Genomic DNA, 26,702 nt, shown 5'->3' with positions numbered 1-26,702 from the left:
ATAGGCATATGCTATCCTATGCTTGCTTGGGAAGGCAGATATCATGTGCATTTTGATGAAGAACAAACAACATTTTTATATATGAAACCTCAGAATCCTAAGTCATTACTCCATGTTCTTGACATACTTCAGTTTGTTTTGAACGGGGCACCCGACAAACCCTGGAAGCAGTCTGGTTTCAAAACGAATGTGATCACTTTTCACCCAGTGTTAACTCCGCTCATACGGGCACCGGGGACAGCTTAATCGAATCCTCTCCTTGGCTCCCTCTCATACAGGAAGGCTACACTACCTACCCTCTCTCTCCAAGTGTCCCTCACAAACAAACCCCAGTGTGAACCGGCAAACACTACTGGGATTATCTCACCACTGCCAACACTGTAGCAATTGAGGGGGAATAGACATAGCAGGACTTGAATTTACGTTTGAGGTAAGTACGCTATTACCGCAGAGCCTCACCTGCACTGACAAACAGGAAGGCTACAGCATTTGAACAGTATATTTCAATTAAGTATCAATAATTGCTTGGATAAAAGAATTTACTGAACTGAATAATAGTAGGCCTACTTAGTATAGGCACAATCTGAGTCCATCTGCTATTCCAATTCCTGTTAGTTTTATTACAATATATATTTTTTGTGTAAGAACAAAAAACTATTATAGCGAAGGATGATTACAAAGATTGGACCAGCCAGAGCCAAGATGTTGTTAACTTCTACATAACCATTAGGCCTAGTAGCATGGCACTCAAGGCTAACTTTCACAAATTTCCTGGGGAACTGTGAAAAAATTTGTGCATTATAATAATAATTATAATCCCATTGATCCTATTAGGCACTTGTTTGCTTTAGAAGCTTATTGCAGTTTCATTTTCTTTGATCTCCACACCTTAAGTGATTGCGCTGCATGTAACGAAATGTCCAGTCAACAATTCAAGTTCCTTAATCCTTCAACACTTGAGAGAATTGTGTAGGCCTGTGTGAACAAATTCTAATGAATTGCAGATAAACCACCCCTTATTGCTTTAGATAAATTATCTATCGCTTTATTTGCAAATCCTTGAAAATTGCATAAACCAAAACAGGTAGCAGTTGTAACCTAATTAGGGTAAATATACTTTAATAATGTACCTGGCTGTACCTACATGTAGGCTAAACTATCATGCACTGTAAACACAAAGGCATATTGTTTTGGTTCCTTAGTAAAGTGGGACCCTTTTTTCCGCAGAATAACTTTTTGCACATTAATTGCAACCACAAATCAAGTCAAACTTTCTAAGAAAAGGTAACAAAACATTTTTATTAAGACCCGCCCATTTCTCAAATCCTCTTGTTAGAAGGACGGAAAACCGTCGCTTCTCGTCCTGCTATTGGTCGGGCAAATGCTTTTCAAGGGTAACTTGTAAACTCAATATTTACAGTGAAGCTTTCGCCTTGTGTGGTGACACGACTGAAAATATAGTTAATATCGTTTGTAGCGTCTGGCAAACCAACAGCTGTCCGCTGAAGGCTTATGAGAGGACTGCATAGACAGAGTGAGCTGAAGTAATGGTGGTAAGAACCTGTTCCGTTTAAAATGTTTATTAATTACATACCATATGTTTATTACAATCATGTGTTGGCTGCCGTTGGTGTAAACAAGTACTCTACATTTGGAACATTTGACCATCTCTGTGCGATGACCCGATGCGTAACAAATGTATGGTGCTCAATTACAATGTTCACTGTTTACCACCATGACATGAGGTAGTGTTAAGTTGACCACATTTTAAAATACCCAAATGTGGGACAACAGGATGATTTTGCTGGACATTCGCAGTTTTGTCCGCATGATAAAATATTTTTTATTTCAGTTAAATCTCATATGTTTTTGATGTGACAATAACGTTATACTATGCTATTATAGGTATATTTGGTTATGTTATGTAGAATACTAATTAATCAGTATGTGATCTTCCAAGACATTGCTTCAGCTTTCTTCTAACTTTACTAAATGAGCACCATACAGCTCCCGCTGTACCGAACGAGCTACACTGAACAAAAATATAAACGCAACATGTAAACTGTTGGTCTCATGTTTCATGAGCTGAAATAAAAACATCACCGACATTTTCCATGAGCACAAAAATATTATTTCATTCAAATGTTGTGTACAAATGTGTTTACAGCCGTGTTAGTGAGCATTTCTCCTTTGCCAAGATAATCCATTCACCTGACAGGTTTGGCTTGTCAAGAAGTTGATTAAACAGCATGATCATTACACAGGTGCACTGTGTGCTGGGGACAATAAAAGGCCACTTTAAAATGTGCAGTTTTGTAACCAATGCCAAAGATGTCTCAAGTTTTGAGGGTGCATGCAATTGGCATGCTGCCTGCAGGAATGTCCACCAGAGCAGTTGCCAGATAATTTAATGTTAATTTCTCTGCCATAAACTGCCTTCAACGTAATTTTAGAGATTTTGGCAGTATGTCCAACCGGCCTCATAACCGCAGACCACGTGTAACCACGCCATTCCAGGACCTCCACATCTGGCTTCTTCACCTGCGAGATCATCTGATGGGGTAGTGCTGAGGAGTATTTATGTCTGTAATAAATCCCTTTTGTGGGGAAAAACTCATTCTGATTGGCTGGTCCTGGCTCCCCAGTGGGTGGGCCTATGCCCTCCAAGGCAACCCCCATGGCTGCACCCCTGCCCAGTTATGTGAAATGCATAGATTAGGGCCTAATGAATTTATTTAAATTGACTGATTTCCTTATGTGAACTGTAACTCAGTAAAATCTTTGAAATTGTTGCATGTTGCGTTTATATTTTTGTTCAGTATAATTGTATTGCACCTAGCCTACTCTTCCCTCGCGCAAAATATGGTGATGCAGAAACGAGAGCCCACATGTGCAGCTGTTTTATGAAAATCTAGTAATATGTGGCCAAGGAAACAGTTCTAGTTGGTCCCAGGGATTGAGACTTTTAAAACAGGCTTGAGTAAAGTAACACCAAATATGTTGAATGAGCAACTAATGAGCATGGAGAACCTCCCAAGTTTGACAAATTGACCTGCCTTTCAGTCTAATATGGCTATTTATTGAATTTTGTAGCTCTTCGTCATAAACCAGCTTTGTAAGTAGCTAGGCCTAACTGTCCTCTCCAAGTTTAGCTGGAATTTTCCCGAAAGGATTTGGGAAATGTGATTGGTTGACGATAGGCCTATGACATTGGCATGCTTGTCTTGCTCAGAATATCAGATCTCAACAACGATTGGAGAAGTGTTTAACATCAGTACCACATCCTGATGATATAGGCCTTCATCTTTTCATATACACAACGTGACTGCAAAAGACAGGTTGGAATGTATGAATGAAATACAGGAGGAACCAACCTTTTTTCTGTCCAAATTAGTGGTGTTTGAATTTGTTGATAAAATGCCGGACATGATTGTTTGGTTGCAGAAGAAAAGGCCACTGTCAGGGATATGTGGTCACCCTAGTGTGTGTTTTGCATAATTCCCAGCTGGAACCGGTTTCTGCATTACCAAAACAAGTCATCCCTGAATTTTAGCCAAGCCTACTCACAGACTTAAATAAAAGTGTTTAAGTCTGTGAGTAGATGATCATGTTGGCAGATACTGTATATATAGTGCAGATACTGTATAGCCTACTACTACAGCAAAGATGGTTTGAAAACACTATTGAACACACTTTTTAATTGAAAAAGGAAAAATAATCATTTTGAGTCCATAATTGGTTTGTCACTTGTTGTTGCCATCCTTGTTTACATAGTGGTTATTCATTAGCCTACCTAGGGCCCAGGGGTGAGCGTGAGAGTTTCTTGGAAGTCAATATTAGGCCACATGCAGCAGCAGACGCAGGTAATCGAATGTTATCTAGGCCTACCTGAGCTGTAAATCCCACATCATGCAGATAACATATTCTCCATAGGTATTCTCATGTTACACCTGGACGTTAGCCTACATGGTGCCTCCCGTTCATTGTGCAGTAGTCTTTACTGTTTTTTTGAGGGACGTTTTTTTGTGTGTTTCAGGTTAGGTCACTGACTGACATTATATCAGATACAGAATGATCAACTGCAGTATTGTTTTACTGTACACATGACTGTATAAGGGTTATGTAATGAAGATCATGAAGGGACACCAAGTTCATAGTGTCCTTTGACAAGGATGTGCGAATGACATTATCCAAGTGTTTGGTACTGGTTTATAGGGGATGGGTGGGGTCGAAGTGGTATAAAGGTATAAGTAACTCTACAAACATTGCTTTATTAACACTTGCATAAACAAACTGTACTAATAGTTTCATCATTGTTTTTTATGAATTACTTGGATATAAAACATGTTATTGGAGTCATTAATGTGGTATTTCTATGATGATAATGGACTTTGTGTATGCCTATAGAGAGAGAACAGTGTATGAGAGGACCCATCTGGGTGTCAGAATTTGCAGAACCTCTCAGAGTCTTATTAAATGAATGTTCCAGGCTAAGAAGGGTAAGCCTTTAGTTTTTGTATGTTTATCTTGTGTTACTCTTATGCTTATATTGGCCTGGATACAGTTGTTTTTACCCACCACCTCACAGTATCAGGGTGTTTTCTCCAAAGGAAACATGCAGAGGAAGACATTTAACACCAGGGCCTGTTTGACGTCACAGGTCATGAGCTGCAATGTTCAGCCGTGCAGTCTGTCTTTATCTACGTCCTTCAAGCAGCCCGGGGTAGTAAAACATTAGACCTTGTGTTGGGCCTATGTGAAATTTTGGACTGGTTTGTGTTGTAGGCTGGCTGTGACTACTGTGTCTAATCCCCTTGAACACATTTTTACATGGCTGTGTTTGTATCCTGAGTGCCTAAAGTTGGAATCTTTGGAATGTGTTCCTAGCTACAGCTCTTCCCCCTAGGTTATACTAAAGGGTTAACATTTGTTTGACTCCTGGGGGGCAGTATCTAGTACTGGGCATTTCCATGTAAAAGGCCACATGAGCACTAACATGAAGTTCATAGGAGCACATACAATTTGGTGTCAAATGAAAGCTAAGAGTCTATATTTTTTTTAATGAAGGCACATCAATCTTTCAACCATTTTCCATCCTAAAATTAGGAAAAAGCAAAGGCTTTGCTTTTTGGTTAAACCAATGGAAAAGGGGTCTTAAAAGGTATAAAAAAAATACACCAAAACACAGTAATGTTGAAGTTGTTAAAAAGTGTACGTCGGAGAGTTATATAAGGTGCTATCATAATCATTTACTCCGGTAGTAAGTCATGTTACAGGTCGTGACATCCTAATCAGGTACTGATAATGCACATGTATATCTATCATAGATAGGCTGCCTACTAGTACCATCTCTGGGTTGGCCCATTATCTCAACATCCTCCTTTTCATGTAGAATTAGCTCGAGACTTCATACAATTTTAACACCAGCCCTTATGAAGATATCTATTTACAACATTATTATCATCTTTATTTTTTATAATTAACAAACATCAGTTCATTGTCCATTTCTTAAGGGACAAAGTCCCTCTACACACTTAGAAAAAAAGGTGCTATCTAGAACCTTAAATGCTTCTTCGGCTGTCCCCATAGGAGAACCCTTTGAATAACCATCATTGGTTCCTTACTACAGAGGGTTCTACATGAAACCCAAAAGGGTTATACCTGGAACCAAAAAGGGGCGGTCTTATGTTAGCCGCTGCGCTGGCAGCATGTTGGGCACCTCTGGGAGCCCCGGGGCCTCTCCTTCCTCATCCACATCCTCCTAACATTGTGGAGGCAAGGTTGGCAGAGATGACAGACCTGGTGGGATCTTCCTAGTCTCCCCACAATTCATCCTGCCCACACCATCCAGAGGATATTCACAGTCCTCCCATGCGGCCATTCTGTGCTCTCCTGAACGTTGGTGTATGTCCCTCCAGTTCCTTCAATACTTTCGGCCCTTTACTTCCACTTCATAGGACCTTGCGCTGATGTGCCTTATGCATGTGCCAAGACTCCATGTGGCATCCATTGCTTGAGGTGACAGGAGCACTCTAGCAGCTTGGCCTTTTTTTTATTACAGGCATATTTTTAGCATGTTGGTCATAGTACTGTTTTGATGTCTCCTGATGTGCACACGTGTGCCTGCACATCCCAAATGACCTTTGGTGTGAGGAGCTTGGGAGCTGTTTGCAGCAGAGAGCGAGTGCGTCTAGACATTAAGCGCTGTACAGGACTGCTACTGAAGGCCTCTGTGGAAGTATTTCTCTATGCCAAAATGGCTTGCTTCACATCTTTGCCGTCCCGCATAGCCTTTGTGATGAAAGCCGTTGCTATTTTCACAGCTGACTCAGCTTTCCCATTACTCTGACTGTGGTGGGTTGAAGAGGTCACATGATGGAATTCCCAGGCTTTCACAAACAAAGTCTTGACTCGTGAACTGGGGGACATTATCTGTAACTACACCACTGTCAGGTATGCCATATCTGCTGAACTGCTGCTTACAACAGTCGTTGATGCAAGTCGCTGTTGTGTCAACCACTTTCTCCACCTCCCAAAAGCTTTATCATAGATCCAGAACGCCGCAGCCCGTCTGGTGTTCAACCTTCCCAAGTTCTCTCACGTCACCCCGCTCCTCCGCTCTCTCCACTGGCTTCCAGTCGAAGCTCGCATCCGCTACAAGACCATGGTGCTTGCCTACGGAGCTGTGAGGGGAACGGCACCTCCGTACCTTCAGGCTCTGATCAGGCCCTACACCCAAACAAGGGCACTCCGTTCATCCACCTCTGGCCTGCTCGCCTCCCTACCTCTGAGGAAGCACAGTTCCCGCTCACCCCAGTCAAAACTGTTCGCTGCTCTGGCACCCCAATGGTGGAACAAGCTCCCTCACGACGCCAGGACAGCGGAGTCAATCACCACCTTCCGGAGACACCTGAAACCCCACCTCTTCAAGGAATACCTGGGATAGGATAAAGTAATCCTTCTAACCCCCCCCTTAAAAGATTTAGATGCACTATTGTAAAGTGGTTGTTCCACTGGATATTATAGGTGAATGCACCAATTTGTAAGTCGCTCTGGATAAGAGCGTCTGCTAAATGTCTAAAATGTAAAAATGTAAAAAAAATAGATAGGCGGCCTACTAGCTCCATCTCTGGGTTGGCATGATGCCCATTATCTCAACAGAAGTAAAGTACCCTGCCAACTAATATCAACATTTATATTTATTTTTGCTGAAATGATTTCCCTTCTGTAAGTTAAGAAATATCACAGAGTGTTATGTCATTCTGTTACCAAAACCCCAAATATCTTTAAGATATTTTCAAATTTCTCTCCCTTATGAGGAGATTGAATGAGATCTGTTACTCACTTGCCAGTCAGGAAATTAATTTAATAGAAGGAGAGGATAATCCTCTATGTCATTTGGCAATCCAAGGATAGCTATGTTTACGCCAAATGAACAAGAGGCCAATGTTGTCAGTCGTGGGCCAAAACCACATAACCATATGATCTCATTTACCATAGACATTAATCCTTGTGAAGCTGATATTATTTTTGAAGTGGCTGTGGGTCCGAATTCTCTGGAACCCTCTTCCCAATAGCTAAAGGCCTGAAGCTTCTGCTCATGTGCGAGATTCTCTACTTTATGCACAGTCTCTGCTCTACTTGTTCGGCTGCCCAGAGAACAAGCTACTCTGGCGAATTTCAGTGATAGAAATGGAGAATGGTGCTTGTTTAATAAAGTTAGATCAAAGCTGAATCAATGTCTGCAAGATCACATAATGATAGTATTTTACAGAACAGAATATAATAACATAGTATAACCTTACTGTAAGACAAAAAAGTCACTTAATTTCTTATGAGATTTTAGGGTGATTGTGCGAATGGTCGCATTTTTCTCTCATGCGGCCAAAACCCAACAGTATGCACCACAGGGCGGTTACCTTCGGAATCGCAGCCTCTGCCTCTTTCTTTTGTGCAAATTGTGCTTGCATGTCCATTGCCCATATTCTAGAAACACATACACAAATACATGCACAAACACACACTCCCCTTACACAAATAATCGTCTGGTTTGCAGGATCTGTGACGAATTACTGACGCATGCTTGTGTTTTCTATCCTCCCTCAGAGGCCATGGCCTCACTAGGGTTCAAGAATCCTGGAATATTGACCTCTCATAGCCATCTGCTGCTCTGTGAGACACATCCCCACATGCTGTGGAGGAACACAAACAAAGACACTGTAGAGCCAGAGTCATGTCACAGACCCAGACCATGAGAACACCAAGGGATCCTGTGCAAATAAAAAAATAAACAAAAATGGTCACATGCACCGAATACAACAGGTGTAGACCTTACAGTGAAATGCTTACTTACAAACCCTTAACCAACAATGCAGTTTTAAGAAAAATAAGTGTTAAGAAAGTATTTACTAAAATAAACTGAAGTAAAAAAAATTAAGAAGACAAATAGAAGCAACAATAAAATAACAGTAGGGAGGCTATATACAGGTGGTACCATTAAAGAGTCAATGTGCGGGCCACAGATTAGTCGAGGTAATTGAGGTAATATGGTTGTTGTGGGTCATGTAGGGTTAATTTACCTGATGAAGAACATGTTGGTCGAAACGTTGTTTGTGTATCACAGTAAGTTTTATAAAAGAATCAACTTTGGGTGCAGCAAAACATTCTAGACAGGTCTTAGGAAATCAGAGTGACTGTGTTCCATCTTCCTGTTAGGATCTCATAGAATTACTATGTTATGGAATGCCTATGACCTCACACTATCACTATGTGTGGCCTCGGTAGCATCCGGCTCCTACAGTATAGAGGTGTTCTCATTGACAAAAACCCTATTGACAGGATACAAACTTACACAGGTGTTCCTGGTGAGTCACAACAAACCTCCTACCATTAGCTTTACATTCGTCTCTCCTACACCTCTCAACAGCAGGAAAAGGGAGTCTGCGTCACCATTGGTCTGAAAACCAGTGTTATTAAAGGCAGCGATCTGTGGCAAAATGCAGGAACGCTCTGAGGCACATCTGCACACACATCAGTGCCAAGAAAGTGTCTAAATATGAGAGTGTGCTCTCAGGAATGAGTGCGTGCCATGGATGGGTTTGTGCCGGTGAATACCACAACTTATGTAGGCCGAGGACTGTGATTAGTAACATAGTGCCTGGGCTCATCCACTACATGTGTTACCTTTGTAATGTAGTTGTTTTAAAAGGAATATAGATTGTGACTAAAGTCACATTGTTTTGTTTGTGTGTAAAATGCATTCGCTACATAAAAGGAGGCTTAGGGACAGCCATATTTATAAACTGAAAAGGAGAAGAAAACGTCTCAGTCATTCAAATCTCAGTCATCAGCTATGCATATACAGTAGAGTAGACATTATGATGCTGAGAACTGAAGCCCACTTTAGTCTGGAAATGTACTTTAGGAAAAAAAGTGGTGGCCACAAGTATTCTCCCAGTGTTTTTCTAACCTCTTTCATCACCTCTGTGTCTCTCCCACCATCTCTCTCTCATCAGAACGGTCCCTCCACAGGGTGATGATGGGACTAGGCAGGACCTCGTTAGGGAGAGCCAAGTATATCAGTGTGGACATCGGTGGGGAAGTTTGCATGAGTGACCTTGTGGAGGTTAAGACAACACCAGTGGCTGTCCGCTGCGCTGTTAGGGACTTGTGATACAGCGAGTTGAGTTGACATGTGATACTGCCAGTAGGGTTGACTTGTGATACAGCCAGTTGGGTTGACTTGTGATACTGCCAGTAGGGTTGACTTGTGATACTGCCAGTAGGGTTGACTTGTGATACTGCCAGTTGGGTTGACTTGTGATACTGCCAGTAGGGTTGACTTGTGATACAGCCAGTAGGGTTGACTTGTGATACAGCCAGTTGGGTTGACTTGTGATACAGCCAGTTGGGTTGACTTGTGATACAGCCAGTTGGGTTGACTTGTGATACAGCCAGTAGGGTTGACTTGTGATACAGCCAGTTGGGTTGACTTGTGATACAGCCAGTTGGGTTGACTTGTGATACAGCCAGTTGGGTTAACTTGTGATACAGCCAGTTGGGTTGACTTGTGATACTGCCAGTTGGGTTGACTTGTGATACAGCCAGTTGGGTTAACTTGTGATACAGCCAGTTGGGTTGACTTGTGATACAGCCAGTTGGGTTGACTTGTGATACAGCCAGTTTGGTTGACTTGTGATACTGCCAGTAGGGTTGACTTGTGATACAGCCAGTTGGGTTGACTTGTGATACAGCCAGTTGGGTTGACTTGTGATACAGCCAGTTGGGTTGACTTGCGATACAGCCAGTTTGGTTGACTTGTGATACTGCCAGTAGGGTTGACTTGTGATACTGCCAGTTGGGTTGACTTGTGATACTGCCAGTAGGGTTGACTTGTGATACTGCCAGTAGGGTTGACTTGTGATGCTGCCAGTAGGGTTGACTTGTGATATTGCCAGTAGGGTTGACTTGTGATACTGCCAGTAGGGTTGACTTGTGATACTGCCAGTTGGGTTGACTTGTGATACTGCCAGTAGGGTTGACTTGTGATATTGCCAGTAGGGTTGACTTGTGATACTGCCAGTAGGGTTGACTTGTGATACTGCCAGTTGGGTTGACTTGTGATACTGCCAGTAGGGTTGACTTGTGATACTGCCAGTTGGGTTGACTTGTGATACTGCCAGTAGGGTTGACTTGTGATACTGCCAGTTGGGTTGACTTGTGATACTGCCAGTAGGGTTGACTTGTGATACTGCCAGTAGGGTTGACTTGTGATACTGCCAGTAGGAATGACTTGTGATATTGCCAGTAGGGTTGACTTGTGATACTGCCAGTAGGGTTGACTTGTGATACTGCCAGTAGGGTTGACTTGTGATATTGCCAGTAGGGTTGACTTGTGATACTGCCAGTTGGGTTGACTGGCGCTGTCCATGTACTAGAAAGCTGGGTTTGGTTCGGTTGGTCTAGCAGTTAGAGCTGCCTATTTGCTGTCCGTGGAGGCTGAAGACGCAGAGCCATTGGCAGGAGTTATAGGAGAAAGTAACTAAGCTTGGCCTAGGCTAGGTGCAAGTGTCATGGATAGATTGATAACAGGAGAAATATAAGTTGCTCTGGATAAGAGCGTCTGCTAAATGACTCAAATGTAAAATGAGAACACCTAGTACTACACTTTTAAATTACAGCTGTTTACCTAAGTAGTAAAATAATCATTTTTTAAGAAATAGTGCATTATCCTTCTGGGTGAAGGGTTAGACAGGTTAACAATTGGAACAATCAACTGTCATGCATATCAGGTGACGGTAACCCAGGCAACAACTGAAAGCATGCAGTGGGAGGGTGTTTCTATCCAGACTCCACCCTCTGGTCTAGCCCTATGGATTGGAGAGTGGGAGTGAACTAACCTACAAAAGTTCCCTCCCTAAATCGAAATGAAACCACTGTGGAATGCACATACACTCCCTCTTACACACCCTCACACTCAGTCATGCCCGTCGATCAAGTCAATGCTTCTTCCTGTTTTTTTTGCGAGTTCCCTCTCTGTTTTGTCTCGTTTGGCTAAATTGGGCTTAGTGGGAGCTCCTGGAGAGAGTGTAGTGACAGAAGGCTGAGCAGAACAACATAGCTGCTTGAGAAGAAGGGCTCTTTGTAAACGTTTACAGGACTTTTTGAGTGAGTGAGTTTTGACGGTGCCCATGAGATCAGCCCCCAGGGGGGTTGTTGAGTAAGGGGTTAGGGGGAAGGGAGGAGGTGAGTGTGTGCCTGTGAGGTGAAGAGAGATTTTAATATTCCTTCCCCTGGACTGGAGCAACCCAAAGCAGACAGACAGAGACTCTTCCTGATGGATCTGAGGGTGAAACCATACCTAGAATTCCCAAAGACTGTTAAAGCGTAAACGTCACACACATCCTGACCAAAGGAAAGGAGAAGGGCCTGGAGGAGCATGGAAGCACTGAGGGAGTCTTTTCTGCATTTGACCTTTCAGATGTCCACGTACAAGAGGGCCACTCTGGACGAGGATGACCTGGTGGACTCCACCGGAGATGAGATCTACCCCTCCTCTGCCATGCAGGTAGGCACAACTATTCCTTTGTATAAACATTTTCGACAAACTCTGACACATGCCAAGTCTGTCTAGAGACGCACTCATTCTGCTTCTTTTGTTGTTATGTGATGATCTGCTTACATTGTCTGACAAATTCCATTCCATTCCAAAGAAATTCATAACCATTGAGCTAATCAAATTCCAGATTTTCTATTGTCTTTGTGAGGACTATGAGCGCCATGCTATTTCCTGACAGCCTGCTATTCTCTGTCAGCTATGTGCTATGTTTAACATTAAGGGCTACTTGAAGAGAAAGACTTCAATCTCAGGAGGAACCCTTTTATAAAACAAACTACCCTTTACAGCGGCCCATACAGTATCTGCATTTCTGGGTGCTTCAAAAAGCCTGGATAATCAGTTGCAGAGCCCAGCAGAATACAACAGTCTTATAACTCTGAAATAACCCCTGTGCAGAATCCTTCTTTTTCCCCTGCACTAAGTAGAGCAGAGATATATCCACAACTGATTAAGTAGAAGAATGCAGAACAACATACTGCACATACTGTGGATGGTTGTTTTTTTGGATTATCATAGAAACAAACATATCCGTAGATAGAGAAAGGTATACTGAAGACACTGTTGGAAAAAGTTTTAGAGGCTACAACAACAGTAGCTATGTAACTGAAACCAAAACAGGTTATACAATAGACCTGCGCTGTCTGAGTCAGTGGCTTCACACATGTCTGCCTACAAGTCTTCTCAATTGCACACATCAATACAGATTACAAGTTCAAACCCACCCAAACCTCAAAGTCTAGAGGATTGGGAAGCCTGTGGCGGCTTTGTCACCAGGGCTGCTCACATTCAGTGTGACATTTGAACTTTGCCTTAGTTAATGGGACTAAATGTAATTCTTTAACAGGTCTGGGATAATTGGTTTTCGCGGTGTGTGTAGAGCTCAGTGAGGGGAAGCCACATTAATTCCTATAGTAATTGAGCAGATCTAAAACTCAAGTGAGCTTTCAGTAAACGCAGTCAGGCTGACATTTAAAAAACATGACCATGTCCTAGTTCATCCATTGTGGTTAGTGCTCTGCCTTCCTGTTATCTGGGGCAGAGGCACAATGCATTTTAATGATGCTGGCTGAAGAACTATAAAGAAATGAACAAAATATGAATACATGACCTTTATATAGAGGGGTGTTGAAAGGCATTATTGTGTGGAAGCCATTATCTATAGTAATATACCATATGAGTCATTTCAACCATAACCAATACATTTTAGTCACACAGTATTAGCACTACTGCCTCTGGTGTTCAGTGTATCATCTATGACCAGAAAGAAGATTCCATTCATAGAACATAGAGTGGTTTGTTTGCCTGAGTACTGTGGTTAAGGGTTGAATACCAATCATTGTAACCATTACATACAGTAACCAGTGTATGTGTGTCTATGGAGATGACACTGTGGTGCTCATTGCTGTGTGTGTTTCTGTACAGGTGACACTGCGACATGGCCCTGGTCCCAGGTGTTGGGCTGAGAAGACACACACTGAGAGGAGGCTGTTGGTCTTAGTGTGTGCTCTGTCTGTTGCCTTGTTCTTCTCTCTTATCACTGTCGGGATCTTCTACAAAGAGAGTGAGTGGCTGAGATTGTTAAACCTGATTTGACTAAATAATCCTGAGAAGAATTGACCAAACAACCTAGGTTTTCTCTTTTATGTTCATATAATCTGACAAAATGTTACTGGGTACAAATCTTTACTGAAAGATTTTCTCAGCTCAGTATTAGTTTCCTTGTATTTTGAGAAGGGAAGCAAATGCCCCTTCCTCCTATTCAACCACCTATCAGCCCACATGACAAATCTCCCGCTGTCTGTTATGAGAACCGACACAAGAATGTGCTTTTACTACACCATTCACTTTCCACTCCTTTTATTCAGCTCCTGTTATTCATGACCCAAAGTCCAGTTAGTGCATTCTCATTCTGTCTCTTGTCTATGTTGATCATTGATTTAGACATTTTAAACTTATTGTCCTAAAAGAAACGTAGACTTATGTACAACATAGCCTCAAACATAGACACGAGACAGAATGAGAATGCACTAACTAGACTTTGGGTCATGAATTATTATCCCTCTAAAAATATAAAGATGTTTTCCACATCTTCTCCCAAAATAACATAAAGGGAGTTGCCAAATGCAACTTGGCTATAAATCAGCTTTTGCAACTAGGCCCTTAAAAATTCCAGAGCGCTTTCTGATAAAATACTGTATTATCCATCTCCTTATTCAGTCCAATGAAAGAGAAAGAATACTCCATGAACATCCGTTTACATTTCAGCTTTCACAGCCAGTTAATGTATGGCAATCACGTCAAAGCCAACGAATGCCCATCTTAGAACCAATGGCAGCATCGGACAATGGCCTGCTGAGAATTTTCCACAACCGTGCCTCGACATTGTCCATGAGACAGGGAACCCAGAGAGATGGGCCTGGCTGGGTGATTGATACACTGCACCTGTGGATAACAATTAGGTGTGACAGGTGCAGGCCAGGGGCAAGAGCAGTGCATCAGGACCAGCTGTTGGAACGGTGGGACAATGACTGACAGTGATCTCGTCTGTGGCACAACCTCTCGAACCCTTCTCTATTTCACTGTTTATTTCTGTAGGAGTTTAGAGAAGGAAAATACATTTTTCTTTGAGGTTATATATTTTTTTGCAGTAACCCGTTGAAAACAATGATTTCCAGATGGTCTGAAAACATCCATGTCGTGACATATTTTGAATTATTTATTGAAGGACCTTGAAATATACTAGCTGTTTAAGAAAATAAATAGTGTTGTCTATGTTGAGGCTGAAGTAGCACAGTGCCTATAAGAGGTATCTGATACCGTATGTTTAGTTGTCTTGTCCAACTCCCTGTTGGCAGCTCACCCTGGCATGTGTCTGACGGAGCCATGCATTACTGTGGCCAGTGCTGTGATGGGAGCCCTGGACCACTCGGTGGACCCCTGCCATGACTTCTACAACTTTGCCTGTGGGGGATGGGTGAGGAACAACCCCCTCCCTGAGGGAAAGTCCCGCTGGGGTCCCTTCAGCAACCTATGGGAGCGCAACATGGCTGTCATGAAGCACCTGCTGGGTAAGGTTTCTCCTCAGGGGGTGGGGTGTCCTTAGCTGCCCCTCTCACCCTTAACAGCCTAGAGAAATATAAACAAACAGTTAGCTAGTTCTTATTGCCCCACTGTTCTCTCTATATTTTTGTTATCCCATTGTAATGTTAGATACGTTTGTAGAAGACTTAACTGTGAAACCTGTCGTGTTTGGCAGAGAACACCACCGTGAAGGGGCTGAGCAAGGCTGAGGAAAAGGCCCAGAGGTATTACAAGGCCTGTATGAATGAGACTAAGATTGAGGAGTTAGGGGCTCAGCCTCTACAGGAGCTCATCAATCAGGTGAGTTCGCTCATCAAGAGGCATCCTCATCCAGTCTTCTGCCATAGCGCTAGGCACATATAAGCTATGTTTATGATGTGCTAATAGATGTGTAAAATGTTGTTTATGATATACAGTTAATTACCCTAAATGTATCCAATGCCCTGATATAAAGGATCACCACCTCTCAGGTTTTAAGTGAGCCTCTCTCTGAAGGAGATCATATATTTCTTCTTTCAGACGGGGGGATGGGCCCTAACCGGCTCCTGGGACAAGAACAATTTCCAGGAGGTTCTACGCACAGTGTCGGCCAACTACCGCTGCTCCCCATTCTTCACTGTGTTTGTCAGCACTGACTCCAAAAGCTCCAACAGCAATATTATCCAGGTGAGAGAAGAGCCAGTGGCTCCAAGGCTCAGTGGCTGTACGCCCAGTTACACCCACAGGCCTCCTCCTCACTCCTTTAGCTTTTGATTTACATTCCTATTTACATTTGTCAGAAAAATCATCAAACATCACTTATCCCCAGATCTGCTCAGAGAGGATTGACATATACATTTACATGCTCTTTTTAAAAAAGATGTGCAGAGGGACATTAGAAATTGTAAGGTTAATCGAAGCTGCAGTATACTGTAGAGTAGATCCTGCAATACTATACTATCAAAGAAAGAGGCTCACTTTGCTGAGAGTGCTGAAATGTTTAAATGAAGTGTGAGATGGTAGTCATGAACTGTTCCTTGTACCTACAGGTGGATCAATCCGGGCTGGGGCTCCCCTCACGGGATTACTACCTTAACAAAACGGCCAATGCAAAGGTACTGACAGGCGGCCGCACTATGGCACTGTGGTGAATAGGCTTAAAGATTGTAGCATGATGACAGACAGGGTAAGGGAGGACATGAAATAGATCAGTGCCTTGATGCAGAGGCCTGGTTAAATTAGGAAATTAACTTTATACATTTGTACACTATACTGACAAACTTATCTCGCTAGATATGTGTTTTATTAGGAATAGAAAATATCCAAAGCGGTAGTACAAACCCTACAGTACCCCACTTGGACAGACCATGTATAAATAATATAGAAGAAATTTATAGCTCAAGGGATAACTCTGTGCTTGTAGTAGTCCGTATTTTCCTAGCGCTGGATTGTGTTTTTAAATTAATTTAACCAACATTTCTCCCCCTGTGCTTCCCACTTGGTCTTGGCAGTATCTGAATGCATACCTAGACTTCCTGGTGGAGTTAGGGGTCCTGTTGGGGGGCTCAGAGGAGACGTCCAGATTGCTGATGCAGGAGATTGTGGACTTTGAGACCACCCTGGCCAACATCACCGTACCCCAGGAGGAGAGGAGGGACGAGGAGCTCATCTACCATAAGATCCAGGCAAAGGATCTGGCGGTCAGTACCCATCTCTCTACTGCTTCAGCTGATCCAAGCATCATGTCAACACCAGATATCCACCTGCAGTATCACTAGATACAAACCTACAGCAGATGACTCCCAGATTGAGATGTGTTAATGAAAGTGCAATTTGCATAGATTGTATTTTGGTTTAACAGTGCTTTCTGCAAGGTCTTTCTTACTGCTTTCTGTTCATACCTGCTGATTAAAAAAGCAAAAAAATAAAAAATAAATCTGATAGGACAGGTGCACCAGTAGATATGTTGACAGTGTCATTGTTTCTTTGTGTTTCTGTAGACCTTGGCTCCTGCGGTGGACTGGATGCCCTACCTCACAGATGTGTTTGCTCCTGTACCCCTCAATGACTCAGAGCCTGTGGTGGTGTACGCCAAGGACTACCTCCAGAAGGTCTCTGACCTCATTGCCAGCACTAACAAGAGGTTAAAACCACTTTCTAGCCCTGCCTTCCACTCATTATTCATATTTGAATGGTGATGGACAGCACTATGTAATTAAGGTAACCATTGGGATGATATGGTTTATGTAAGATTTCATATCGGTTCAGCAGTGATATTATATGAGCAGCACAGGGGACATTATAAAACATTATGCAAACTGAAGTGGCAAGAAAAAGTATGTGAACCCTTTGGAAGTACCTGGATTTCTGCATAAATTGGTCATCAAATTTGATCTGATCTTCGTCTAAGTCGCAACAATAGACACACATAGTGTGCTTAAACTAATAACACAAATTATTGTATTTTTCTTGTCTATATTGAATACATCATTGAAACATTCACAGTGTAGATTGGAAAAAGTATGTGAACCCCTAGGCTAATGACTTCTCCAAAAGCTAATTGGAGTCAGGAGTCAGCAAACCTGGAGTCTAATCAATGAGACGAGATTGGAGATGTTGGTTAGAGCTGCCCTTGCCCTATAAAAACACTCACAAAATTTGAGTTTGCTATTCACAAGAAGCATTGTCTGATGTGAACCATGCCTCGAACAAAAGAGATCTCAGAAGACCTAAGATTAAGAATTGTTGTCTTGCATAAAGCTGGAAAGGGTTACAAAAGTATATATAACAGCCTTGATGGTCATCAGTCCATGGCAAGACAAATTGTCTGTAAATAGAGAAAGTTCAGCACTGTTGCTTCTCTCCCTAGGAGTGACCGTCCTGCAAAGATGACTGCAAGAGCACAGCACAGCATGCTCAATGAGGTTAAGGAGAATCCTAGAGTGTCAGCTAAAGACTTACATAAATCTCTGGAACATGCTAACAACTCTGTTGAAGAGTCTACGACACGTAAAACACTAAACAAGCATGGTGTTTATTGGAGGACACCACGGAAGAAGCCACTTCTGTCGAAAAAAAACATTGCTGCACGTCTGAAATTTGCAAAAGTGCACCTGGATGTTCCACAGCGCTACTGGCAAAATATTCTGTGGACAGATGAAACTACAGTTGAATTGTTTGGAAGGAACACACAACACTATGTGTAGAGAAAAAAGGCACACCAACATCAAAACCTCATCCCAACTGTAAAGTATGGTTGAGGGAGCATCATGGTTTTGGGCTTCTTTGCTGCCTCAGGGCCTGGACAGTTTATCATCGACGGAAAAATGAATTCCCAAGTTTATCAAGACATTTTGCAGGAGAATGTAAGGCTATCTGTCCTCCAATTGAAGCTCAACAGAAGTTGGGTGATGCAACAGGACAACGACACAAAACACAGAAGTAAATCAACAACAGAATGGCTTCAACAGAAGAAAATACGCCTATTGGAGTGGCCCAGTCAGAGTCCTGATCTCAACCCGATTGGGATACTGTGGCATGACCTCAAGAGAATGGTTAACACCAGATATCCCAAGAATATTGCTGAACTGAAACAGTTTTGTAAAAAGGAATGGTCAAAAATTCCTCCTGACCACTGTGCAGGTCTGATCCACAACTACAGAAAATGTTTGGTTGAGGTTATTGCTGCCAAAGGAGGGTCAACCAGTTATTACAGTGAAGGAAAAATGTATTTGATCCCCTGCTGATTTTGTACATTTGCCCACTGACAAAGAAATGATCAGTCTATAATTTTAATGGTAGGTTTATTTGAACAGTGAGAGACAGAATAACAACAACAAAAAAAACAGAAAAACACATGTCAAAAATGTTATAAAATGATTTGCATTTTAATGAGGGAAATAAGTATTTGACCCCTCTGCAAAACATGAATTAGTACTTGGTGGCAAAACCCTTGTTGGCAATCACAGAAGTCAGACGTTTCTTGTAGTTGGCCACCAGGTTTGCACACATCTCAGGAGGGATTTTGTCCCACTCCTCTTTGCAGATCTTCTCCAAGCCATTAAGGTTTCTAGGCTGACGTTTGGCAACTCGAACCTTCAGCTCCCTCCACAGATTTTCTATGGGATTAAGGTCTGGAGACTGGCTAGGCCACTCAGGACCTTAATGTGCTTCTTCTTGAGCCACTCCTTTGTTGCCTTGGCCGTGTGTTTTGGGTCATTGTCATGCTGGAATACCCATCCACAACCCATTTTCAATGCCCTGGCTAAGGGAAGGAGGTTCTCACCCAAGATTTGATGGCACATGGCCCCGTCCATCGTCCCTTTGATGCGGTGAAGTTGTCCTGTTCCCTTATCAGAAAAACACCCCCAAAGCATAATGTTTCCACCTCCATGTTTGACGATGGGGATGGGGTTCTTGGGGTCATAGGCAGCATTCCTCCTCCTCCAAACACGGCGAGTTGAGTTGATGCCAAAGAGCTCCATTTTGTTCTCATCTGACCACAACACTTTAACCCAGTTGTCCTCTGAATCATTCAGATGTTCATTGGCAAACTTCAGACGGGCATGTATATGTGCTTTCATGAGCAGGGGGACCTTGCGGGCGCTGCAGGATTTCAGTCCTTCACGGCGTAGTGTGTTACCAATTGTTTTCTTGGTGACTATGGTCCCAGCTGCCTTGAGATCATTGACAAGATCCACCCGTGTAGTTCTGGGCTGATTCCTCACCATTCTCATGATCATTGCAACTCCACGAGGTGAGATCTTGCATGGAGCCCCAGGCCGAGGGAGATTGACAGTTATTTTGTGTTTCTTCTATTTGCGAATAATCGCACCAACTGTTTTCATCTTCTCACCAAGCTGCTTGGCGATGGTCTTGTAGCCCATTCCAGCCTTGTGTAGGTCTACAATCTTGTCCCTGACATCCTTGGAGAGCTCTTTGGTCTTGGCCATGGTAGAGTTTGGAATCTGATTGATTGCTTATGTGGACAGGTGTCTTTTACACAGGTACCAAGCTGAGATTAGGAGCACTTCCTTTAAGAGTGTGCTCCTAATCTCAGCTCGTTACCTGTATAAAAGACACCTGGGAGCCATAAATCTTTCTGATACTTATTTCCCTCATTAAAATGCTAATCAATTTATAACATTTTTGACGTGTTTTTCTGGATGTTTTTGTTATTCTGTCTCTCACTGTTCAAATAAACCTACCATTAGAATTATAGACTGATCATTTGTTTGTCAGTGGGCAAACGTACAAAATCAGCAGGGGATCAAATACTTTTTTCCCTCACTGTAAATCCAAGGGTTCACATACTTTTCCCACCCTGCACTGTGAATGTTTAGTGTGTTCAATAAAGACATGAAAACGTATAATTATTTGTGTTATTAGTTTAAGCAGACTGTTTGTCTATTATTGTGACCTAGATGAAGATCAGATCTAATTGTTTGACTAATTTATGCAGAAATCCAGATATTTCCAAAGGGTTCACATACTTTTTCTTGCCACTGTACATATATATTTTGCTTCCTTTCCTGAAATGTTAATGTGATGAATGACGTAATGAATGAATCTACTCCTACCTGTGCAGCATCCTGAACAACTACATGATCATGAAGGTGCTGAGGAAGATGGTGTCCATCCTGGACCAGAAGTTCCAGGATGCTGAGCAGCGCTTCTTTGAAGTCATGTACGGAACCAAGAAGGTGAGAGGGAGAGAGATGGAGATAATGTCAGTGCTTTAAGCTGGCAGGGAAATAGGCAACAGACCTCAGATAAGAGTACTCAAGGGGACTGGCTTTTCCTGCTGCTTCAGTCAACAGAGTTAAGCTATATTTGCTTATAGCACAGATTAAAATAAATGAGTGACTGAAACTATGTGGCTATAAAGTACACTGTAAATGGAAATTTACATAGATAAAATGTAATAAGATGTGCACTTGTCAGTAGCGAACTTAATTAAACAAGGAGCTGATAAGAAAATACTTTAGTAGCTGAGTCACTGTCATCACTAGACACACATTATATTGCCTGGACAGCTTTTTCCCTTAGCTGTCTGCTGCTAACAGCTATCTGCTGTGTTGTGCTGTGGGGGTTCCAGCTATCCAAACCCTTATCTGAGCTAGATCCTGTTCCCCTGGCCTTGATTTCCGTTTGGGGTCACACTGTTAAAACATACCAAGTGCTTTCTCGTCCTGTGTGTGCTTGTTTGCAAGTGTGTGTGCACAATTCCTGAGACCATCCACACTACACTATTAGCACCCCTCCGTTTCTACCTCTATCACTCCCTCTGTCATTATTTCCCCTGTATCTACTCCTATCTTTCTTTTGCTCACCCGTTTCCACTCTTTTGGCCTCTTCCTTTCCCCCTGGCTGCATAGTCTCAGTTTGGATTCTAATATCTCCAGTAGGAGAGGGGAAGTTGGGGGGTGAGAGGAGGGTCCTGTCATTGCCAATCTCTGAGAATCTCACAAAAACAACAGTCAGCCCTTTTAGAGGGCAATGTGCTGTCTCCCTACACACTCTGATAAAGGCCTGGCTTCGCCTTGAGATAAAGGATTCCAAGGAAAGATTGTTTGCTTCATATGCAAAACCAACACTACTACCTCATGCTTGAGGGGCATTAGAAAATCTAATACAGTTACAGACTGATGCTGTGTTAGGATCATGCAGTGTTTTCAAGTATTTGTATAGACTGTACAGTCTGAGAGACAGTGCTATCTTGTGTGTATAGGTGATGTCAGTGTTTTTGTGTGGGTGGTGTGGTGTCATAGTTCTCATGTGTTCAGTGTGATGTTTCAGAGCTGCATCCCACGCTGGAAGCTGTGCGTCAGCGACACGGACAGTGCCCTCGGCTTTGCTCTCGGGGCCCTGTTTGTCAAAGCCACCTTCGACGAGGACAGCAAGGCCATTGTAAGTGTTTCAAGGTATCACCCACCCATGCACTACCTCCACTGTGAGCTGCCCCTGGGTGAGATTCTGACATGCCTTTCCTTTTCCCTGTCTGTCAGGCAGAAGATATGGTCTCTGAGATCAAATGGGCATTTGAGGATAGTCTGAAGTATGTGGGCTGGATGGACCAGGAGACCAAAAAGGCAGCCAAAGAGAAGGTGGGCGAGACGAGTTGCTTTGAATAACTGCCAGAAAGATGTTTTCCACTGTTAGGGTGAGGGAATTGTCATTACACTGACTGCAAACTATGGAAATGTTTCTTGCCTTGTAATTAACATGGTATGGTATGATGTGTCTGTTACAGCTATAGCGTTTCAATTGTATTCCATAAGAGATTGCCCGGCAGGACACATAAAGCATTGTCCACAAAAAAGAACACCCTTGCCTTGTTTGCACTTACACTTGTCTTTTCTTGCCAGCACTGACTTTGCTGATAGCTACTTTTATCAAGGAAAAGTGTACTTACTGTGATATGTGGTTGTCTCACCTAGCTATCTTAAGATGGATAAGCTAACTGTAAGTTGCTCTGGATAAGAGTGTCTGCTAAATGACTCAAATGTAAATGTAATAGTCCTTTTTGCTATAATGGTCATGTTTAGCATAAGGCTTGTGAAACTAACTCTGCAGTGCCATCTGGTGTTAGCATCTGTCTCATTTCACCTCATCTGCTCTGTTATAGGCTGATGCCATTTACAACATGGTTGGATATCCAAAATTCATCATGGACCCCAAGGAGCTTGACAAAGTGTTCAATGATGTAGGTAAATATGTAATTAAAATAAATATGCATACTTCTGTTTTATGAAGTTGTCCATGTCATATCATATGTTGATAAAAAAAACACAACTCTTTGTTGTCTTACTGTAAGACCCTGGTTTTGAGGAGGGTTGTCAATCTTGTTAGATATTGCTGCACTGTCTGAACTAGAAGCACAAGCATTTCGCTACACTCGCAATAACATCTGCTAACCATCTGTATGTAACCAATAAAAATGTATTTGATCTTACAGTATCTCCTGTTTGCATTGCTTGTGTGTAAACCTCTTTCTTTGTCTAACCTGATTCCTCTCTCTTTCTCAGTTTGAGGTGGTGTCTGACCTGTATTTCCAAAATGTCATGCAGTACTACAACTTCTCTGCCAGAGTGACTGCGGACCAGCTGAGGAAAACCCCCAACAGAGACCAGTGAGTGTCTATAACCCGGCCCTCACCCTCCTGTTGCTCGCCTCTCCAGAGAGGAGGTCAAATGCTCTGACAGGGACAAATTCCCATTCTGACTTTAAGGAATACTGCTGACATCCAGAAACGTTCCCCGGGAACCAATATCCCTCAGCTGAACTGATCCTTTTCTCTCACTACATAGCCGAGTAGCTCAGGGTTCTCATTCTTTCACACGGATCTGAAGTCAACAGCCTAGCGAAGGGGATAGGGGAGAGTCAATTTCTGTTTTTTACCACCCTGATCTCAGACTTTTGTGCTCAGTTGGTGTTATATCCTATGTCTTGCATACACAGGTGGAGCATGACCCCTCCTACAGTGAATGCATACTACAATCCCACCAAGAATGAGATGGTGCTCCCAGCAGGAATCCTTCAAGCTCCTTTTTACAGCCGCTCTTGGCCAAAGTAGGTCCCTCTTCCCTCTTCAGCCTATACAGTTCCCTTGGCCTAGCCTTCCCTGTGGCTCAGTTGGTAGAGCATGGTGTTTGCAACGCCAGCATGGTGTGTGCAACGCCAGGGTTGTGGGTTCGATTCCCACGGGGGGCCAGTACAAAAAAAATATATTTAAAAAAAAAAATGCATGAAATGAAATGTATTCACTACTGTAAGTCGCTCTGGATAAGAGCGTCTGCTAAATGACTAAAAATGTCAAATGTAAAATGTCTAATACGTCCCCATTTCAGGCACAAATACAGGTACACCACATGTGCACGCCATACTTGCATCAATTGTATACAGTATGTGTGTCTCCTTGAGTGTCTTCACATAGCCAATAATTGAATTGCAAGTTATAAAATGCTTTTATTTACTTGAAAGTATTTTGAATCTATTTCCAGGGCCCTGAACTTTGGGGGGATTGGTGTAGTTATGGGACATGAGTTGACACACGCTTTTGATGACCAAGGTAAGATCTTTAATTTTCATACAAGTTGTATTGTCTTAACTCTTATTACTTTATATGGGAAATAAGAAGTTTTGCTACAAACTAAAATGCTATATATTTTTTTTTAAATAAAGGCTGTATACTTACATGGCAGGGGAGACACTTTGATCACAGGGCGAGCTGACCCCTGCGAATTCACCAGAATCTCGACTGCATAATCTTAAAAAAAAGAAGAAAAAATATATATTATAGGCTGTTGAAACATCCCACCAAAAAACATCCCACCGAACGTGACACATTATGATATTAAATGAGGCATCCAGTTCTACAGCATATTTTTCTTTATGTTAAAGGGAGGGAGTACGACAAGGATGGGAACCTCCGCTCCTGGTGGAAAAACTCATCTGTGGAGGCCTTTAAGAAGCAGACCCAGTGTATGGTGGAGCAGTACAGTAACTACAGCATCAACAAAGAACCACTGAATGGAAAACACACCCTGGGAGAGAACATAGCTGACAATGGTGGACTGAAGGCTGCCTACAAGGTGTGTATGACAGGGAGGTGTTAGGGTGGGATAGCACAAAGTAGACTTGACAATATGAAGAGCAAGAGCAATTCATCTTATACATACACATACTGTAAATGTGCAGACATTTCGGAATCATCAATGTGAGATGCAGTATTTGGAAGGTCAGAACTATGACACACATTACATGTTTTCTTGTTCACTTGATTGGGTCATTGTGGGCCATGTCTTTACTCTGTGGTGGAAAAAACGAGGTTGCCTACATCACAGCAAAGCCTGGAAATGCAACAGGTGGCTTGGAGAGGCTTGGTCAGCCTCAGAGTGAGCTCTCAAACATTCTTTCCGTCAAATGAAAGTCATAGGTTATGGAGCAGATGAGCCAACCACATGGCAGAAAAGGGGACCTGCATGAGCGCTGTCTGTTAGTGAGGACTGAAGAGGAAATAAAGCTGAGGGCGAGCAGAAAGAGTCTGTTTTTTTTCTCATACTGTTCTCTATGGCGAGAGGAGGATAATGCATGCTGTCTGTAATATGACCCTTGTCTGCTTTGAAGGCTTATATGAACTGGATTGCAAAGAATGGAGAGGAGGCCACCCTGCCTGCCCTGGGGATGACCAATCATCAATTATTTTTTGTTGGATTTGCACAGGTTTGTGCCACTTAAAGTATATCCATGTCTGTGGCAAATGTAGTAATGCATTCTCTAGCATGCCTACCTTCAACAGTGTTATGTATTAATTATAATGACCTATTACATTGATAATGTAAATTAAGGACTTTTCACTCTGAAATCCTTAATGTGTGTCTGTGCTTCCTGCTATATGTAGGTATGGTGCTCAGTTCGGACTCCGGAAAGCTCGCATGAGGGCGTCATCACAGATCCACACAGTCCATCAAGATTTCGAGTTATTGGCACCATCTCCAATTCCCATGAGTTCTCTGAGCACTTTGGCTGCAAGGCAGATTCCCCCATGAACCCTAAACACAAGTGTGAGCTTTGGTGATGCTTTGCTACCCATTTCTCGGTATGGCAGGTGGCAAAATGGGCATTGGGGATTTGGAGCAAAATAGAGGCAAAGTCTCTGAGGAAGGAGAGCATTGGTCTTGATACCACTAAAAATCCAGCTGTTTTACCCACTCTACCCTTCTCAGGGTCCTTATGAGGGCTGGAGGTTGAGCCAGCCCCAACTCTCTTCATAAAGACAATTTGTTTTATAAAGCTGCCTCTTTCCCCCCCAATTAAACTCTATGAAAATGTGCCTTTATGTTTATATAGAGGAACAATTTTAACACTGGAAAGTGAAGAAATGGCTATACAAAAAGGGAAAACTAATGGAACTTCTCTCAATCAGGTTTTATGTAGAGTTGTCATATGCCTTATTTTTCAACAGGAAGTGATATTTATTTTCTGTAATGTCTTTTTCACTGTTACAATTTGTATCTGATCAATCCACCTCTATGTTGTCTTCACTTATTGTATATTTTTAGACTGCAAAAGAATGACGAGTTGCAATTACTGGATTTGGACTGAAATAATATAATCCGGAGGAAACCGTCAATCACATCTAGAATACAAGTCAAGTAGATTGTAAAAGTCATATTTTATTATTGCCCATGATTGATCCGATTCAATAACCTATGTGTGTGTCGTTTCTGCATCAACAAACCTAACACAACATCATCATTTGTGTAAAGTCTGATTGCTTAATGTCTCCAGTTTATACAGTAGTGATGTTTTAAAGAAGTGATCTTCCGAATTGCTGAATGCCTGATATAAGGGACATATTAAGTGAATAGTTTTCAATCAGAGAATTCCTGAAACTTGTGAAGGATGTATTGACCATCGAACAAGTCACATAACAGAGTTTTCCCATTCTGGAGCTGCTCATGCATGACAGGGCTTTTGTGTCAAAAACTATTTTTCTAATCTAATAAAAATATTGTCACCA

General features: G+C 42.4%; 1 protein-coding gene across 4 annotated transcripts; it reads left to right on the top strand.

Annotated features, from left to right (window-relative positions):
- Positions 1-278: 278 nt before the first annotated feature.
- Positions 279-26,702, top strand: ece1 (endothelin converting enzyme 1). 4 transcript variants are annotated; one of them, XM_082967441.1, is made up of 20 exons: positions 341-430; positions 1,478-1,553; positions 11,981-12,067; positions 13,541-13,679; positions 14,974-15,186; positions 15,375-15,499; positions 15,719-15,865; positions 16,228-16,293; positions 16,690-16,878; positions 17,179-17,321; positions 20,766-20,880; positions 21,977-22,087; positions 22,186-22,284; positions 22,806-22,883; positions 23,206-23,309; positions 23,639-23,749; positions 24,181-24,248; positions 24,581-24,771; positions 25,307-25,402; positions 25,581-26,702. In XM_082967441.1, the coding sequence occupies exons 2-20, from the start codon at positions 1,548-1,550 to the stop codon at positions 25,755-25,757; spliced, it is 2,265 nt and encodes a 754-aa protein (XP_082823567.1). In that variant the 5' UTR covers positions 341-430; positions 1,478-1,547; the 3' UTR covers positions 25,758-26,702. The 4 variants fall into 4 exon arrangements, with proteins under 4 accessions (XP_045561579.1, XP_082823567.1, XP_045561578.1 ...); XM_045705623.2 differs by lacking the exon at positions 1,478-1,553 and having other exon boundaries at positions 279-430; XM_045705622.1 differs by lacking the exon at positions 341-430 and having other exon boundaries at positions 1,289-1,553.

The sequence above is a fragment of the Salmo salar genome, chromosome 22 (assembly GCF_965601325.2).
Source record: "Salmo salar chromosome 22, fSalSal1, whole genome shotgun sequence".
Classification (NCBI taxonomy): domain Eukaryota; kingdom Metazoa; phylum Chordata; class Actinopteri; order Salmoniformes; family Salmonidae; genus Salmo; species Salmo salar.
The sequence above is the reverse complement of the archived record's forward strand: the minus strand, read 5'-3'. Positions and strand labels throughout refer to the sequence as shown.